The sequence below is a fragment of the Taeniopygia guttata genome, chromosome 15 (assembly GCF_048771995.1).
Source record: "Taeniopygia guttata chromosome 15, bTaeGut7.mat, whole genome shotgun sequence".
NCBI classification, from domain to species: domain Eukaryota; kingdom Metazoa; phylum Chordata; class Aves; order Passeriformes; family Estrildidae; genus Taeniopygia; species Taeniopygia guttata.
The window spans coordinates 5,402,305-5,419,891 of record NC_133040.1 but is presented as its reverse complement, the minus strand read 5'-3'; the positions used below and the strand labels follow the sequence as shown (position 1 = coordinate 5,419,891).

The 17,587-nt window shown below is 44.9% G+C and overlaps 1 protein-coding gene across 2 annotated transcripts in view; it reads left to right on the top strand.

Annotated features, from left to right (window-relative positions):
* DGCR2 (DiGeorge syndrome critical region gene 2) overlaps positions 1 to 14,625 on the top strand; it is a 45,031-nt gene extending 30,406 nt beyond the window's left edge. For both annotated transcript variants that reach the window (XM_002199208.7, XM_072936360.1), the window contains exons 5-10: positions 139 to 215; positions 2,099 to 2,275; positions 3,619 to 3,822; positions 8,152 to 8,304; positions 8,749 to 8,985; positions 9,770 to 14,625. In XM_002199208.7, coding sequence (XP_002199244.4) covers positions 139 to 215; positions 2,099 to 2,275; positions 3,619 to 3,822; positions 8,152 to 8,304; positions 8,749 to 8,985; positions 9,770 to 10,011 — 1,090 coding nt within the window. In that variant the 3' untranslated portion in view covers positions 10,012 to 14,625. The remainder of the gene's footprint in view (positions 1 to 138; positions 216 to 2,098; positions 2,276 to 3,618; positions 3,823 to 8,151; positions 8,305 to 8,748; positions 8,986 to 9,769) is intronic.
* The last annotated feature ends 2,962 nt before the right edge of the window (positions 14,626 to 17,587 follow it).

Here is a 17,587-nt window from a genome sequence, read left to right as displayed (position 1 = left end):
AAAGATAAGGAAAAAGGTCGCCAGAATATTTTGAAAATTAGCTTTTACATATGAAGACCTCAGAAGGTTCTGTGTAATTTATTTTGTTGCAGTGTTTTTGGCCTGTGTCTTTAGAATGTAATTTAATTTGTTTTGCAGGTTCTGGGTGGGATATCAATATGTGATCACCAACCGAAATCACTCTCTGGAAGGTCACTGGGAAGTAGCTTATAAAGGTGGGTCTTTCAAATTGCTGCTTAGTTCAGTGCCCATGAAAACTGTATTAAAGCATGAATATGATTTGCAAGAGCAACATGACTTCTTTCACTGGTAGTGTTGAAATAGTATAGGTGAACTGCTTCGCTTCACAGGGTAGAAGTGGAAGAGTTTAATACTCAACACACATCTTATTTTAAAGTTTAAGAAGTTTTATGGGTTTTCACACTGGCATGGAAAGAACATGTGTCAGTTTATTTGGGCTTTCCCCTTGATTAAATGAGAGAGAGGAAACTACTCTGTAATTCCTCATTCTTTGTGGTCAATGTTTAGATGAACTGCTGATTCCTGGTTATAGTATTTGCACAGTAGTGTAGCATGTTTGGAGGTTTTAGCTTTCTAAAAATTGGTAGAACTTTGTATACTAAACAACACACTTGAATTTTGCAGAATTTACACTGATGATTTTCTTTCTAAAGTATTTCAGGTAGTTTATTTAAACCATGTCAGAATTTGCGTAATCCCAGAAATATATCTCATTTTATATGAAAAACTGAACATTAATTTGATGGGCGTCACTGGCTAAACCCTTTCCATTGCGAAACAAGCAGCTCCCTCTGCTGAAAATGCAAAGCTGTGTTTCTACACCTTTTATTACTAGCTAATTCAGTCAAGAGATTAAAGTCATATTATGACTCTTATGTGTACAGTTGCCTGTTTAATTCCTGTACTGGTTTAGGTAATGGAAAATTTATAACAAAGGTGTTTTTTAAGCATCAGCACTGTGAATTCCAGTGTAGCATTTGAAAACTAATTTGAATAGGTTTTTTCTCATGCATAGTTTTCAGTATCGAGGGGTAATCTGGAAGGAAAACTTTCCTTTAGGTACAGACACTTATTATGATCAGAATTTTCAGACAGTTGGGTCTTGAAAAATACGTCCTTTGGCACATGAATACAAAGATTCTCCTTAAAAGGACCTTTCCTTGCTCTTTGGAAAGCTGACTGCACTGCCATCTGCTGACAGAGAGGTCACAACAGGGACGCATGAATTACAGAAAAAATCATCTTAACTTTATCATTAGTTTTATTTAATTTGATGCATTATATGAATTTAAACCTCCTCAATAACGTATAATCTTCTGTTTTCAAGCTTTTTATTTAATAAAGAGATACCGCTATGAAGTAAAGGTTACATAGTAACATTGAGTAGTTTGTGAAAAGCTTTTCTTAGGCTTGTATTGACGCAGACTCCGAATTTCTAATACCTGTTTGAAAAATGATTTAGGGTTCTAAAGCTTGACAATTTTAATTTATTGTTGTGACATGTGGAACATAAGCCCTCCAGAAAATGTCCTCAACACCTTTTGCACTGTTTGGAGCCCATCAGGATGCTGTTTCATGAGTTGAAAGGACCAAGCTTTGGATGCCCTAGTGCATTCCCCCAAACATGGAGCGGCTCTGCCAGGGCTGCATGGGTGGATGCACATCCTTGGAAGCACTGGTGGGTGCATGGAGTGCCAGGCACAAGATTGCTGTGTGGGTTCTTGCTCCACTGGTAGCAACTGTGACCAAACTCAGCGTGGTTTGAGGAGGTGTATAACTATTGTCAGGCAAACCCCATGGGGCTCTGTGAAGCAGCACTTGTGGAGATGTTGGAGTATCACTTCTGGTTCAGAGTGACAGAATTACCCAGGACTTTGAAAGCAGCAGCCTCTTTTCTGTGTGAGTCACCCCTTCCCTCCCAGCTGTTTTTCTTCCCCCAGAGCAGTGCTGCTAATGGGAGCTGATGCTGGAGGACTCTTTGTATTGGAATTGGTGTGCATGAAATGAGTGATGTTACAGAGCCTCTCTAAAGCTTTACATGCCCACAGGCTGCTAATGCAAATGTATCTCGTTCCAGGCTCTTCTGAAGTGTTTTTACCCCCTGACCCTATCTTTGGTTCAGCTATGGCTGAAAAGGAAAACGTTCTTTGTGCCCAGCTCCAGTATTTCCATTTTCCTACCCTCCGGCGCCACGGTTTACACAGCTGGTATGCTGAAAACTGCTATGAGAAATCTTCATTCCTCTGCAAAAGGAGTAAGTTGGGTTCAGTTCAGTGTTAACTGTGTTGTGTGTTTAAATATGCATATAATAAGTAGCTGGAAATTGTTTCATTACCCTTTCTAATTTTTTGCCCAGTGAATTAGGAAAAAAAAGGTGGAGTTATATTTCTGCTTCATTTTAATAAATAAGAGTGTCATAACATGTGGCTGTCACACAGTACAGAGTTTTACTAAAAGATCATTAGGCAACAGTATCAGCTCCAAAACAAACTTGGGCAAAAAACAGGGTTTTTTTTTCAATGCCTTAGTAGTAAACATTGCTCTTAAGTTATTAATTTCACATTAAAATGAGGAAATGCTTATTTTAGAGTATAGCAAATTCTACTAAATTCTTTCTAGCTAATTATTAGACCTAGAAGGGAAAGACAAGTGGAGCTCACTGACTTAAAAGTGGAAAAAAAGGCTTTTGTTCTGTATCTTGCAATGCTGTACTCCAAAAGCCTTGATACCAACAGAGGTATTTGCAGTATTATCAGGTAATCTTAAACATTACCTGATCTAGGTGGTGCTTCTTTGCAAGGAGAAAAGTTGTTTAACTTGAAGGTTATACAGGGTGCAACTGACTGCCAGGGAAGTTGTGCAGCCTCTGTCCTCAGAGGTTTTTATGACCAGATTAGATAAAACCCTGAGCAACCCATTTGGATGTCATGGCTGACCCTGCTTTGATCAGAGATTGAGCTGGAGACCTCCTCAGGTCTCTTCCAGTCTTATCTTCCCTGTGGACCCCAGCAGCTGACCTGTGCCTGGGGTGGAGGGGACAGGCCATCCTCCCTGATCAGACATTCCAGCTGCCAGCTCCCAGCACTGTTTTCTCTCTCTGGTTTTGGCACTTGCTTTTAGTCAGTGGGCAAAAGGCAGCTAAGCTTCCCCTGCTGGGCAGGGATCAGGATGCTGCTAGGACAGTGGAAGTACTATTGCCTGGCTCCCTTTTTAAGTCCTGGCCTGTTAAAAGACCTTCAAATTTGGTCTAGAAAAGATCCAGCTTTTCCTAATAACAGGAAAGAGGAAGGGAGCTGCAGCAGCTTTGGCAGTGAAGGTTAAGCTTCTCAGACCACTTGCTTTCCTCTGTCTTGGAGAGGATGCTTGAAGTGTGTCAGTTCCATTAAATACCTAAAACTCACCTTTTCAATGAGCTGAAAATCATCTCTGTGTCCCTGGAGACCATCCATTACCCATTGCACTCCCTGAAGATCCCTTTTCAAAGTTCTTTAATGTAAAGACCTGGATTTTGACTGGTGGTCTGCTTATGTTTACAAATCACTTAACACAACAAATGAAGCTGAATTCCATGGATATTGATGTGCCTTTCTGTTCTAGGCCAGACTTGTGTTGATATCAAAGACAACATTGTCGATGAAGGTTACTACTTCACTCCCAAAGGGAATGATCCCTGTTTGAGCTGCACGTGTCACAACGGTGAGCCTGAGATGTGTGTGGCTGCCCTGTGTGAGCGGCCCCAGGGGTGTCAGCAGTATCTCAAGGACCCCAAGGAGTGCTGCAAATTTACCTGCTTAGACCCAGGTAAGACTGTTGCTACAGTTTTGTCAGTACAAATTAGTTGAGTGCTCAACTTGGGTATCTTTGGGTATAGCTTTGTTTGAAACAACACATCCTTGTAGTGCCTCTACATTGCTGGGTACAACCACCCCGTGGGAAGGGTCTCAAATAGTGGGAAACACTTCAGGCTGTGGCTGGTAAAAATGAATCATCCATGATGCTACTTAGAAAGGAGAAGCAATAGTTTATTTCCAGTTTGGAGGGGGACAATACTGTGGGTTTTTAGTAGAGCATCTGGTACATTTCCTTTGTCATGTTTAGTTGTCATGAAAACAAAACACTTTTCTCTTGAGTACTAATTAAGCATCTTTTTCTGGTCATGAGCATATTTATGTGTGGAAGTTTTCATGCCGGGATCATGTGGGAAGCAGAGTTTTTAAATTTGATTGTTTCAATAGTAATCAGGACATACAGCCTTGGTTATTTGATTTGGCATATCAGTGCAGGTTTTTGTTTTGGATCGATGAAGTCAATGCAGTTGACTTTGAACTGTTTGTCAGTCACTGTTTTGGGGTGCAGATTTTGGGGAGGTTATTTTTCTGTGCAGGAAAGAAATGTAGCTTCCTTGGAATTCACTGTGAGAGAGGTCAGATACCGGAGCAGATTGTGGAAATGCCTTCTGTGCAGATATTCAGTGCCTGATTGGACTCTGTCCTGCATAGCCTGCTCTAGCTGATGCTGCTTGAACAGAGGTTGGACTAGGTGATCTCAGGATGTTCCCTTTAACCTCAGCCATTCTGTGATACTGGGTTTTTTGGTATTTTAAAATAACCCAATCTTATCTGAGTGCATTAAGAAACTATTTTACTGAACTCCTGTGGAAAACACAGAAGGTCAACTCTTCCATCAGAGGCTTCTATTTCAATCTGTTACAAATAAAGGGGTGCTTATTGGCTTCCAAATTTGCAGTCTTATTGGTCCTAACTAGGGAGATTAATCATTAAAAGCCACTGTCTCTCCTTGTGTCACATTTGTTCTGAGGGTTAAGCTTAACAAATGATTGCAGCTAGTGTGGCAGGTCTGCAGTGAAAGTAAGGAAAAAGCAGGAGTCTTCCTCCCACTCTTATCAGCTGAGTTAAGACTTAGGCTTCACTTTTTTTATCTGCAGGAACAGTGTCAGCAAAGCATCATCCAACAGACAGGATAAGATGACCTGGGATAACCTCATGTCGTGTTCTTTAATCCTTGCTTATTGCTGTGGGTCTTAACTATTTCATGAATACTGATTTGAAGAGTGTATTTTACCATCCTTTCTCATACTTAAACTTTTCTTCTGTATTGATGCTAAATGAGACTCTTTCATTATGCTCTTGCTTGAAGTGTTCTGGTGGATTTTTCAGTAACTTAGTTTTTTAGAAAGGAGTTATCAAGCAGTCATCCAACTTCTGTCATCATGAAGTTGCTTCAGCTAGTGATAAACACTCAAAATTTTAAATTAAACATTTCAGTTTTCCTTCTGGGTGGTTATAAATGACTATTCCAGATGACAAAAATTAATGAATTACTTTCTTTAATCAGCATGTATTTATCTTTGTCCAATTCTTTCATGTATCTTCCCTAAGCTGTGTTGCAAAGGAAAGAAAACAGTTTACTAATCAACAGTAAGTAAATTAATCACCCAAGGAGAAACCTGGGGGAAATAAATCCTGCTGTTGGGTTGGCAGGTAATCAGCTCTTGCAGCGTGAGTGGGTGAGCAATGATTACAAGTGGTAACAAATATTACTCAAGGACTTGTAGTAGGGGGATTTTTCAGTGGTAGGAGTAAGCTGAGCAATCACAGCTATACTCACTTAAAAGATGCTTCTCATTTAGCCAAAGATAAATAGCAAAGGAAGATTTTGAAACCAAGGTAGTCTGTTTATTGCTTCTCCATGTAGTGGTAGAAAATAATTTTTCTGTTGTGGCTCTTGTTTAGGCAGACCTGCAACTGTGAAAAGGTAGCAGAAGAAATAAAATACTTGGAAAGAACTGATGTGCTAAAGCTTTTCTAGTGACTGAACTGGTGCAGTTATAGGGCACTACTATACTGAGGGTAAAAACAAGTTTTCTGAAAGAATTCATTTTGTATTTATGTGGGCTTTAGGTGTCTTTGGTGGTCTCAGTCCCACCCTAGAGTTCATGCCTACTTCCTGCCACACATTTTTGCACCTGCTCTGTACTGTGATGTGGTTCTTTCTCACCGAAAAATGCTGCCCTATCTCCACCTGGCTCCCCTTCTCCAGACAAATCTTGTTCTTTCTCATGGCATGTTGACATCAATAGTCCTTGATATCAATTGTTATTAACAACAATTCTCATCTGTTACTACTAACAGTCCTTGGCTAGCTACACAGCCACCTTATTGTTGGTGTTTGAGACATACACATGAGCCCCTTATCTGGGAATTGAGAGATCAAAAGGATCCCACTTTGGACTCCAGTTTCTAGGGTCACAAGAGAGTGGGCTCTAGTTTTAGTAATTTTCCATCCTGGCTACAGTTTGAGTCAGTAACTGTCTTTGAAGGTGCAATAACAAAAATATCACTCCAAGCAGGTTGTTATTCAGGCAAGAAAAATAAGTTTCCAAGGCTGTTCATTAAAAAGCAGATGTTCTTTAGACACCTGTTAGTTCCTGGGAACACTTGGTGTTTCTGATAAGCTCAAGAGGGCTTAGTCCAGGTGCAGCTCATCAGGCTGAGGTCTAATGAGCATTTCTCAGATCATAGTGCAGCCTGCAGAGGGGGGATGCACCACCAGTATTCATCCCATGACTAAAGTCAGCATCTCTGGGCCTCTGCACCTATGTGTATGTTTTACTAAAGGCACTTCAATGTTACTGAAGCCTTGAATATTGTGCAGTGATCATGGAGTTGGCCCTGCCGTAAGATGGAGGAGGAGCAGGGGCAGGTCTGTGGTGTTCAGGAGGCTGTGCTGGCTGGGAGGTGTGTGACTGCATCAGTTGAAGCCCTGTCAGTGGTACTTGCTAAAGGGTTTGACAGCACCCAGGCTTTTGTGCTGCACAGCCGGATCTGAGAGGGTGTAATGTTCAGCTTTATGCGTAGTGCACTATTAAATGAATTTCTTCTTGCCAAGAAGACTTTACATAATAAATGCCAGCCTGTTAGCCACGTACTGCAACGATACCAATGAGGTGGATTTTTCTGTTACTAGCATGTCTAGCAAACTAATACTTAAAATTTTTGTGAGGCTAAATGACTTCTTTTATGAGGAATCTTTTATAAAACTTCAGTTGCAGTTAGTGAAAGGCAAAGTATGGAGGGAGCTCTTGCAGCTCGAGTGGGTGTGGGAGAGGTGGCCAGGATCTGGCTGGCTCCTCTGAGAAGTGGTCCTGCAGTGACTGGGAAGGGAGCCATCCCTGCTAGTGTTTGTGTCCTGCAGCAGCAGGTGACCACGTTGTGAGACCACCTCATCTGTTTCTTACCCACCCCTAGCCTGCTTGTTTCTCATTCAGAAATCTTTAATGGGAAGTTAGTGCAAAGAACACAGTATATCAACTTTAGGTCATTTTAGTTTGTGTAGAGTAGCTGTGTATGTGTGTGCTGCTTAGGCATAACCAAGTGGGATTACTTGAATTGTGAAAAATTAATGCTTCTTCTGCCTGGTGCTGGGAGTACAGTGGTAATTTGTTCACAACAGCCTTCCCTGTGTGGGTCTGGCTAGCAGTGGGATAGAGCTCTCCAAGTTCTGAGCTCCTGGGTCTGTTTCTTGTTCTGCCACTTGCTTTTACTATGACTCTAGAAAAAGTTTTAATTCCCATTCACCTTAATCTCTTCAGTTCCTGAGTGATGATTACTGTGTTCTTATCACTTAGTGGTGCTAACCAGTGTACTGGTGATATGTAGAATTTAGGTAGCCACATCTGGGTGACAGTGACAATGTTCAGAGATTTTTTAATTGGAAATGGAAGGGTTAGGATGTTCAGAAATTATTTAGTGTTTAGATATGCCAGTTCTCAAGCCTTTGTATAATATGATCATCCATGTAAGGGAAACAAGTGGATGTGCAATATGCCACTAACCTTTCTTTCTTCCAATTTTCGGAGGCCTGAAGCCTTCAATGGTTTTCCCCTTTTCCCTGAGGAAGATATTCTTAGAAACTTTCAGATCTTCTTGCAGTAAAAAGATAAATCACCTGATGATTCATATTTTTCTTATATATTTGAAATATGGAGAAGTGTTAAACCAGGCTAATGAATCTCCACTCTACGTTTATGTCTCTCTTACTGACAGAAGAACATCAAGAAAAATGAATCTTGAACAAAAATAACAGGCTGTTTTTATGTTTTATGAACAGATGGCAACAGCCTGTTTGACTCAATGGCTGGTGGAATGCGCCTGATCGTGAGCTGCATCTCCTCCTTCCTCATCCTCTCTCTGCTGCTCTTCATGGTCCACCGGCTGCGCCAGCGGCGGAGAGAGCGCATAGAGTCTTTGATTGGAGCGAATTGTGAGTATCAGCCCTCTCCTTGGGCTGGATATTGGTGTATGTAAAGGGGAGAAAAGTCATCCTCTTGCTTGACTGTGCCTGTGGGCACAAGACCTGTGTCTTGGTGGGATCTTCAAATTTGAACTTCTATAGATAATGGAAGAATATTTTTGTTTCTATGTGCTCCAAATCTGAAATATCTTCTGTGTGAACAATAGTCGTAGTTTGAAGAGGTTAGAGTCAAATTTAGATGTGGTGCAGGACAAACAGACTGGGAGCAGGTGGGCCTGGGTATTGTGTAATTGCAGCAAGTTGACTTGGATGGGTTTTGTAGACTTTTCTAGGTCTCCAGGAGACCTGAGTTCCTGGGGTGTGAAAAGTGGAAAAAAGTGTTGAGATCTGACTTAAACTGAGGAAGACAGCACGAGATAAAGTCACTTACTCCTTTTTCTTCTCTTGAAATAGTGCACCATTTCAACTTGGGCCGCAGGATGCCTGGTTTTGATTACGGTCCCGATGGTTTTGGAACTGGCCTTACTCCACTGCATCTTTCAGACGATGGGGAAGGTGGAGCATTTCATTTTCACGATCCCCCTCCACCCTATACAGCTTACAAGTACCCAGATATTCAACATCCTGATGACCCACCTCCTCCTTACGAGGCTTCTGTCAATCCAGACAGCATCCTATGTTCTACTCCAGGTACGCAGGCAATAATTTCTTTTTTCTCCCACTTTTTCATTTTGGCTAGAGGATGGATTTTTTTTTTTTTTAAAGCTATAATCATGTGTTTTAGCAATTGTGACAGAAAAGACATTTTACCAAAAAATATGCAATTTCTGTGATGGAAAAGTCTTTTGTTAAAATGTATCATTAAGTTTGGTTTTTCTCAAAGGTTTTTTTAATCACCTAAATTAGCAGTGGGATCCAATCTGTAAGCAGTTTTGCCTCTTAAACCTATTTTTTAGTCTAATCTTGGATGGATTAGCTGGTTACCTTTTTTCTCCCATGCTGCTACCATTCTTGGCCTTTTGAAGATAGGTCGATAGAGTTTGGTGTTAAGTAGAACAAATGTCAACTACAAGGGATTCTGGATAAACTGTATCCAGCCTCTTCTCTCCTCCCTGCTTCTCCCACCCACACCCCCAAAAAATTGACCAAAAATACCACTGTCTAATGATTCACCCAGTGCTCTTTAGTTTTGCAGCTGTGATATTCACATACTGTAGAAATCATTCCAATTTGGGATTTTATAGCAGCGTATTTCACAAGATAAGCGAGCCTGATTAGTGCAAGCATCTTATTTATATGTCAAAGTTTTATTTTTGTTACACAATTTTTCTCTTTTGCAGTCTCATCTTGTTGTGCATTAGCTCAAAACCAGGAAAAACTCAGAGCTTCCAGAAATACAGATCATAAATCTGTTTTGGAACGTGAAATGGTAAACTTCACGTTCTGATTCTGCTTGGTTTTTTGTCCTTTGCAGATGGAGTTCTTTCTCAGGCTGTGCAAAGCAGTCCTCCATCACTAGGAAACTGTGATGTATCCGCACAGCTGACAGAGGGGTCGCTTCCTCCCTCAGTTGGTCCTTCTCCAGTGGAGCTGGAAGACTCTGCTGACAGCAGCACCTTTCTTGTCCCTCCTGACACACCCATAAATGAAAACACCCCAGCAGAAACTTTGACAGGCAGCCGCCACAGCCACTGTTCCCTCAACACCATTGTATAAAGGAGTAAAACGCCCAGCACCGCTCAGAGTTTTAGCAACTGTTTGCACAGACAAACACTAATCCGTGGCTTGAACTTCAGAAAGAATCTCCAGTTTGTTTTTCAAACACTGCTTTTATGTTCTAGATTAGGATCGTGCCTCTCGTCTTTTGGCTATTGTTATTCATTCACTAATCAATTTGTCCTGTAAATATGGATTGTACAACTGCTCTTTTTTTCCATTGGCTATGGAAAGGAGAGCAGAGAATTCCTTTGACTTCTGAGGAGGTGAGAAGTATGGGTGGTTTGGGGTTTTTTTTCTTAACCTGAGAGGAATCAAAATCTACATCAGAGGAGAGCTGCTTGGATTTGGCTGGATACCACTGAACCCAGGAAAAAGACAATGGAAAAGAAGGGTGGGGGCAATCACTGTTCAAGCAGAGAAGATGGAGTTGCAGGGAAGGGGGCTGGGGACCTGTTTTATGGAGTGGGACACACGCCATCAAGAGTTACACTGTGTAAAACACTTGGGGTTTTGGTCTGCCTTGATCAGACCAGAGGAGCTGGAGCAGGAATGGTCTACGCAATATGTGACAAATGGGTATTGAGAAAACTGGGATTTGCAATTACAATTGTTTGTTGTAGGTAGTTGCAAAACTTCATATTGTTGGATAAACTTCTGGCCCATGAACTGTATGATGTCCCTTTGGTAGAACCCTCATGTGTGTTAGGAAGTACTTTAGGGCAGAGATGGAGAGCAATTAACTTTGATGCAGCCTGAGTTCACTGTATGACACCCCTGTTCTGATCCCATAAGTAAGATTGAGGTATTTTCTTTCTGGTTTAACTTCTTTGCAGTGAACGGTTGCACAAAATTGGCCTGGATACAAGAGCACTGTTCTGCTTTTATTGTTGCATGCTATATTTAGCATGTGTGTTCCCTCCCCTTCATTTCATTTCTTTACAGTTCTACAAACACCACTTAAAAATGGTGATCAACATGTACTATAGGTGATGTTTAGTTCTAATTGGACACCTGTTCCTTATCTCAGTCCCATAAATAGCCAACCATGTTCTAGAGATTTCCCCTGTGTCCCCCAAGCCATTTATCCAGGTCCCATGAGGGGTTATAATGAGGTTAGTGTACTTAAATCAATAAAGCAGTTTGCTTCAGTCTGATATGTCAACTTAAATTTCCCCCTTGTATTGAACTCTTTAAGCTAAGTTAATTTACAGATGGCAAAGATTCATTCAATCCCTTACAATACCCAAAGTCAAGCACTGTTGGTTTTGATAATGAGTATAAAATAACCTTCACAGGCAATTTTAAATTTTAGATTTCAGTGTGCAAATAGTTTACCTTTTTGTCCCATACTCCCCTTGCCTCTACTTCTCCTTGACTTACTGTAACAGTCAGCAGATGAGATGAATTTTAAGGAATTTGTAAAGAATGCCTCTTGTGAGTGGTCTCCTGTTACCTTATGAAGGGTACAAGCCTAGAGGGACAGGAAGAAAGCACTGCATGGGGGTGTGTATGTGATCTATTTTTCTAGTAATGATGAGAAATCATACTTGTATGACAAATCCTAACCCACTGTTGTGGTTTCCCAGTGCAGCTGACTCTTTCCCCGTGGAATATGCTGCTACTTTCTATTCCCTGTCTTGCCTATAGGCTTATACTGTACTTGGGGATTGGTCTTGACAGTTCAACTCGTTTTGCACAGAAAACTGTGAGTTTGGTTATCGAGGTCGTATCTGGTGTCTCGGCACCAGACACTGGCAAACAGCCCTGACTGCAGCGGAGAGCGTGAATCACAGTTCTGGGGAGCGCTGCTGGCACACGAGTGGGAGGAAGCGCTGGGAGGAAGCGTCTCTGCCTGGAGCTGTTCCACCACCCCTTCCTGCTCTCTGCTGTGCCTGGCTCCAGCAGCAGTGCTGCGAAACGAGAGGAGCAGTTCTCCACCCTGTGGGATCTCTGACCGAGACCTCCTCCGAGTTCCAAGTCCTGGTCTAATGAAGTGGATGGATAGCAGTAGTCAGAACCATGCATACAAATTATTGAGCATTTCTGAAGTATGAAAATAAAGCGGGTTTTGTGCATTTTTGAGCACACTCATACGTTTTATACATTGTATGTACTGATTTTTCTTTAGTTTTATAGGTACGAATGCGTGTGTGCGTGCGTGTGTATCTGGGTGGTGATATATATATATATACACACATATATATATATCTATACATACTGTAGACTGTAACCTTTGTGCTGTGTCCAGCTAGGTGAAGCTAAGCACTGAGATAGAAATTAGGCTCTAGAGTTAATACTTCTCTCAAGCTGGCTACACTCTCTTGTAGGACAGGCTGTGATAGTGTACACTTAAATATCTATGCTACTACAATCTGTTCCTGAAAAATACTTTGTTAGCAGTGCAAAGTAGAAAATTTCCTATTTCTTTTGAAGCCAGATTTGTTCTTTGTAGTATCCTAGCGCAATAACAAAAGGCCTTTTGGCTTGGTTCAGTCTCTGAAGCTGCATTTTGTGGCTGAGGTGAACAGATACCTTACCTCACACTTCTCCTAACACTGCGGGAATCTGTTCAATAGTTTTGTATTTTACTTTTGGTTCTGTGGTGAATTTTATTTGCAAATAAGCTCTGTTACAACTGGCAACTTCATTGTGGCTCCTGGTTGTAGCTATTCCAAATGGAGGCTTCTTTGTAGAAGCCTCAGTGTGATATTTTCCGCGTTGCTTCTGAGCCTTTCCCACTTGTATATTGGCAGAGGCTGCTATTTTCTCTGTTTTCCCCTATCCTTCTTCATCTTAAATGTAAACAAGGGAAATTCTGCCTTGAATGGAGCAGCTCACTAAGTACAGATCATTTACCTCTCAGTGAGCTGCTAATTTGGCAATAAAATTGTCATTTCCCCCTCTCTTTTAATGTAGCTTTTTCACATTGAGTACTTTCTCTTGGAGTAAGAGCCTTTGTAGCAGAAAATGTCCCAACTACTCAGACTGCTGGACCAACGGGGGAAGAGTTAAGTTTTCTTGACAGCAGTGGACTCCTCAGGAAACCTTTCTTGCCCTTGGCAAGGTGACTGGACAGTTTGTCCTGAGGGCTGATGACAGGGAGTTGATGCTTGCCCAAGGAAAACCTCTCTGGTTTGATTGCCACTCAGTTAATGAGATCTTTGGAGTTGCTTTCTGCATTGATTTTTCCCCACTGCCATTCACATCTCTGGATGTTCTTCTTAACATCTGGTGCACCCTGAATGTCCCTGCAGCCCCAGCAGGGAGATGACATTGCCACATGGTTTCCAGCAGCCTGTGTGAGCCCAGGGTGTGTTTTTCTCGGGATGCCCTTGACCGCAGTTGTTGTCAAGTCCCCGTGCTTGGTTCTGTGCTGGGCTGGTCTTGTCCCACTGTGGCCTCAGACAAAGCTGCTCCTCAGTACGGTGGGGCCATTTTGAGGCCTCTGCTGTTCCCTAAGAGCAGCTCCAGACACTCTGGTTTGTCAGTGATGCCCTTCCACAGTCCCACAGCAGCCTCTGGCTCTATACTGGGAGAGTTCAGAGTTAAATGTTACAGGGGCAGTGGGTTCTGTCGTGCAGGATCAGCACCATCATTCAGGTGTGTGAGGAGCTTGTCTGTGTAGTGTTCAGTCCTGTTTAGTTTGAGCTTCAGACTGTTCCTTTAGCCATGCCCAGCAGGACACTGATCTAGATGTAAAATGAAGTAGGTGGACATTTTTTTCTGAAGGCTGAATCTTAGTCTCCATGGGTGCCATGGGGTGATGGCCTGTTGCAGTACTTGCGAAGAAAATGGTTTTTTGTGACCAGTAATTATTACCATTCTTTTCCCATCTCATGTTAAATTAATTTGAACCTGGTACTTAAAGATGTTTTTATCTTTCAGATGTGACTTCTCAGTGGTAAAACACTGATGTTTTAATGTTGCCTCGTACAATCCATAATGTACATCTCCTTTTTTCAGTTGCTGAAACGTCTTTTTTCTCTTTTAAGTTTCCCTTGCAAGTTGGGAGCTGGACTGTAAAATTAGAGCAGTTGAGTGTAGAGGAGGTGAATCAAAGTTCATGTTTGCTTCTCATGTTCTCCAGTCCCAAGTGAAGTAGGTGTTTCCTTGGAATAGATGCTTTCAGTGATGAAGATGCGCTTCCCCCTAATAACAGTCAGCATTGCCTGCCTGCTACAGTACCACATAGCTTTAATTTTCTAGTATGTGCCCCTCGAGTGTTGAGTGGGTCAGGGCTGCTGCCAGCAGAGGTGGCTGTGCTGCACCATCCCTGTGTGTTGGGCTGAGGATGCCTGGGAGGCTGTGAGAGAATGAGACACTGCTTTGTACCTTCCTCTGGAAAATCATTTTAGCCAGTGCTGCACTTGCAGGCTTCTCCTGTGTAGTTGGTTTGTGACTGGACTTAACTGTGGCAGTGTATAAAAGATTTTGATATTGTGTGAAATACCATGTAGAATTAAAATTTGATACTATAATAATTGAGTCCCTGTGACACTGGTTTTCATTTTAACTTCTTTGGGGTTGGCACTAATCTCCTTTTTTTTTTTTCAAGATGCTGTGAGAAACATTTCATCCAAATGCCAAATAAATTGTGTTCTGTAAGAGAAATGTTGTGTTCCAATGTCTCCTGATTTCTGCGTCGATGTGGTTGCCCAGCGTTGTGAAGGAGGGTTTTGTTAAATCACTTGTCTGAGCTGTGATCTTGCAAAAAGATCAATAAATGCATTTAACTTTGAGCAGGTAGTCTGCCAGAGTTCTTATGTGTACAGATTCCAGTGGGATTCACCTGTATTAGTGTGATTTAGGAAAGTCTTGAGTTTATACCCGAGAAAATGAAGAGCAGTATATTCCTGCTGCCCTCCCCAAGCCCATGGGAAGCTGCTGAGTCCAGGGCAGGGGGTTCTGCAGATGGAGAGGCTGGTCTGGACTCCAGCTCCCTCTTTACCCACGAGCCGCCGGCTGGCAGTGTTGGCAGTGGGGCCAGGGGAGCTCCGCTGGCTGTCCCTGTGCGCTGTCCCTGTGCCCGCAGAGGGCCGCTGAGCGCGGAGCTGAGCAGCGCCGCTCCAGGGAACTCTGGCTCGGTGGGGCCCTTCCCCCGCTGCTGCCCTTGTGGGCACACAGAATCTGTCCCAGCTCTTGGAGGGGCCCAGTCTGGCCCGGAACCTCGTGCGGTTCTGCTGGTGCTGGGACATCCCGTGCAGACACAGCTTGCCCTCACCTCCTGCCCCTTGCCTGGGGCCAGGACAGCTCCTGTAGGGCCCGGGGACACGCGTGTCCGGAGCAGCTGTCTGTGCTGACCCTCGGGTGCTGTGGCAGGGCATTGCTGGGCAGTCTCCTGCTGGAAGCTCTTAGCAGCTTAAAACGCGTTTTTCTGAGCGAGTGCCGAGCAGCTGCGCTCAGCACGGCGTGTCCGGGGCGCTCAGCCCCTGGGAGAGCGCCAGGGCGGGGAGTGTCAGGGCGGCAGGGACCCGGGGTGCCAGGCCGTGGGGCGGGAGATGTCGCTGACCCCGTGGCATGAATGCAGGGGCTGTGCAGCGGCGTGTGGCCGGAGCGCATCTGCCGGCCACAGTGCCTCCTTTGTGCCGCGCTCCCTGCCCCGCTCCCGGCTTTCTTCTGGGCTAGCAACAGCTTATCGTGGGGATCAAAGATCGGAGCATTTACTGCCTGTGAACTTTGCCTCTCTGGATGCCCGCCTCTCTTCGTGCACCCATCCCTGTGTGATGTGAACCACATCTGGAGGCTCAAGTCTTGATCTTGTCACTATCACTGTCCTTATCTGCCCGGGTCCCAGGCCAGGCTCCTGGGTGGCAGTGAAGGATTTACCTCCAGGAGCTGCTGGCACCTCTGCTGTGTGGCACAGGGCTTGCTGATGGTGCACGTGGTGGGGGCTCCCATCAGGGTGGCACTGTGCCCACGACCAATCAATGTTGCAGCTTAAGTAACTATTTTTATCTTTCAGTGGTATTTTTCCCCTTATTGTGGCTCTTGCCCTTGGTGCTTGACTACACGTGTCTGCAGGGACCTTTCCACCTCCTGGCTCGATGGCATCAGGCTGATGGACGTGGTGTTGCCCTGTGAGGAGGACACAAAACTGCAGGATCAGCTGTGAGCTCATCACCACCACCACGTCAGCAAGGCCTTCAGTTTCAAGGCTTGATCTGGTTCCTGTAGAAACTGGAGGTTGCTCCTGCCTGCCATGAGTGCAGCCAGCCATGCACCCTAGGCAGCAATGCAGTGGGGATGGGTGGGAGCAGGTATGGCACAGTGCTGCAGTGCCACCACTGCCTTTCCACATGCCTTGTAGATCCCACTTCTTCCTCACTCTGTTCTCGCTTCTTGTGGGGGCTGTGCTGAGCCCCACACCCTGCTCTTGCCCCTCTTGCTAAAAATCACCACTAGAGAAGCCTGAAAACCTAAAAAAGCATCCATGGGGCAATGAGTCTCATCTTCTGACCCCGAGAGTCTTGGGCTTCTCCCCCACTCCTGGCAATATGGGCTGTCCTGCTGTGGGCGTGTAGGAAGAGGGATCACTTGGTGGGCTCATGTTTCGAAGGGAGGTCTTGGTCCCATGAGTGCCGGAGCAGCTCCTCTCCTTCCCGGCAGCAATCGGCAGCAGGCTGCAGAGCTGGTGCGACCCTCTGCCGCACCTGCCCGCCCCTTGCGGCTCTCCGGAAGGATGACCGCAGCCCTCTGCAGACTACCTCATCCCTGGAGCAGGGGCCAAGTGTCAGCCACGGCACAGATCCAGCCCAGCCCAGAGGACACCTGTGCTGCCGCCCTCCTCTGCACCCTGCGCCGGAGCCCAAACGTGGCTCAGGGCTGGCGCTGCCCGGGTGGGAAGAAGGTGCCCCCAAGAATCCCTGCTGAGGCTGAGCCCGTTGTGGCACTGGCAGCCAAGCAGCTCTGCTGATCCAGAGCCCATCCCTGGCCAAGCCGGCAGCAGGGGCTGCTTCCCGCTGGCCGGGCGCTGCTGCCGGGTTCGTTCATCCTGGCACTGACTCGCCAGTGCTCCCGGCCAGGGCGAGGGGAGCTGCGGGCTGGGCCCCTTGGCCTCCTTTCCTCTGCTGTGTGAGGATGGCAAGGATATTTAAGGAGAATGTGATAACACCATGCTCCTGTGTTCTCACCCCCTTCCTACCTACCTACCTACCTACCTGCTGAGATCCTGGCTCCTGTGGGACCTGCCTGGACAGGTGCAATGGGATGGCATATGCTCCCTCTGTGCTGAGGAGCTGAACAGTTGCCTCCACCAGCACGGGATGGCTGCACTGTGATTCAGTGCAGCTCAGATGGGTGCACAAGGCTTGTGCCCCAGCACTGCCCCCTGCACTGGCCAGCCAATGCCCCATGGCTGTGAGAGCGTGAGCTACTGCAGCCTTGTGCCCTCTGGAGAGGCAAGGGCTGGACTGTGCCCCAGCACTGTGGAACTGCTTGGTGACTGCAGGGACTTAGGGTCACCTATAGCGTGGCTGCCAAGGCTGCCTGGGCCCCGAGGATGGGGCTTCCAGGAGGTGCTCACTGGGCTTTGCCCAGAGAGGGGCCTGTGCTTGCAGGCATGAATTGGGTTTGG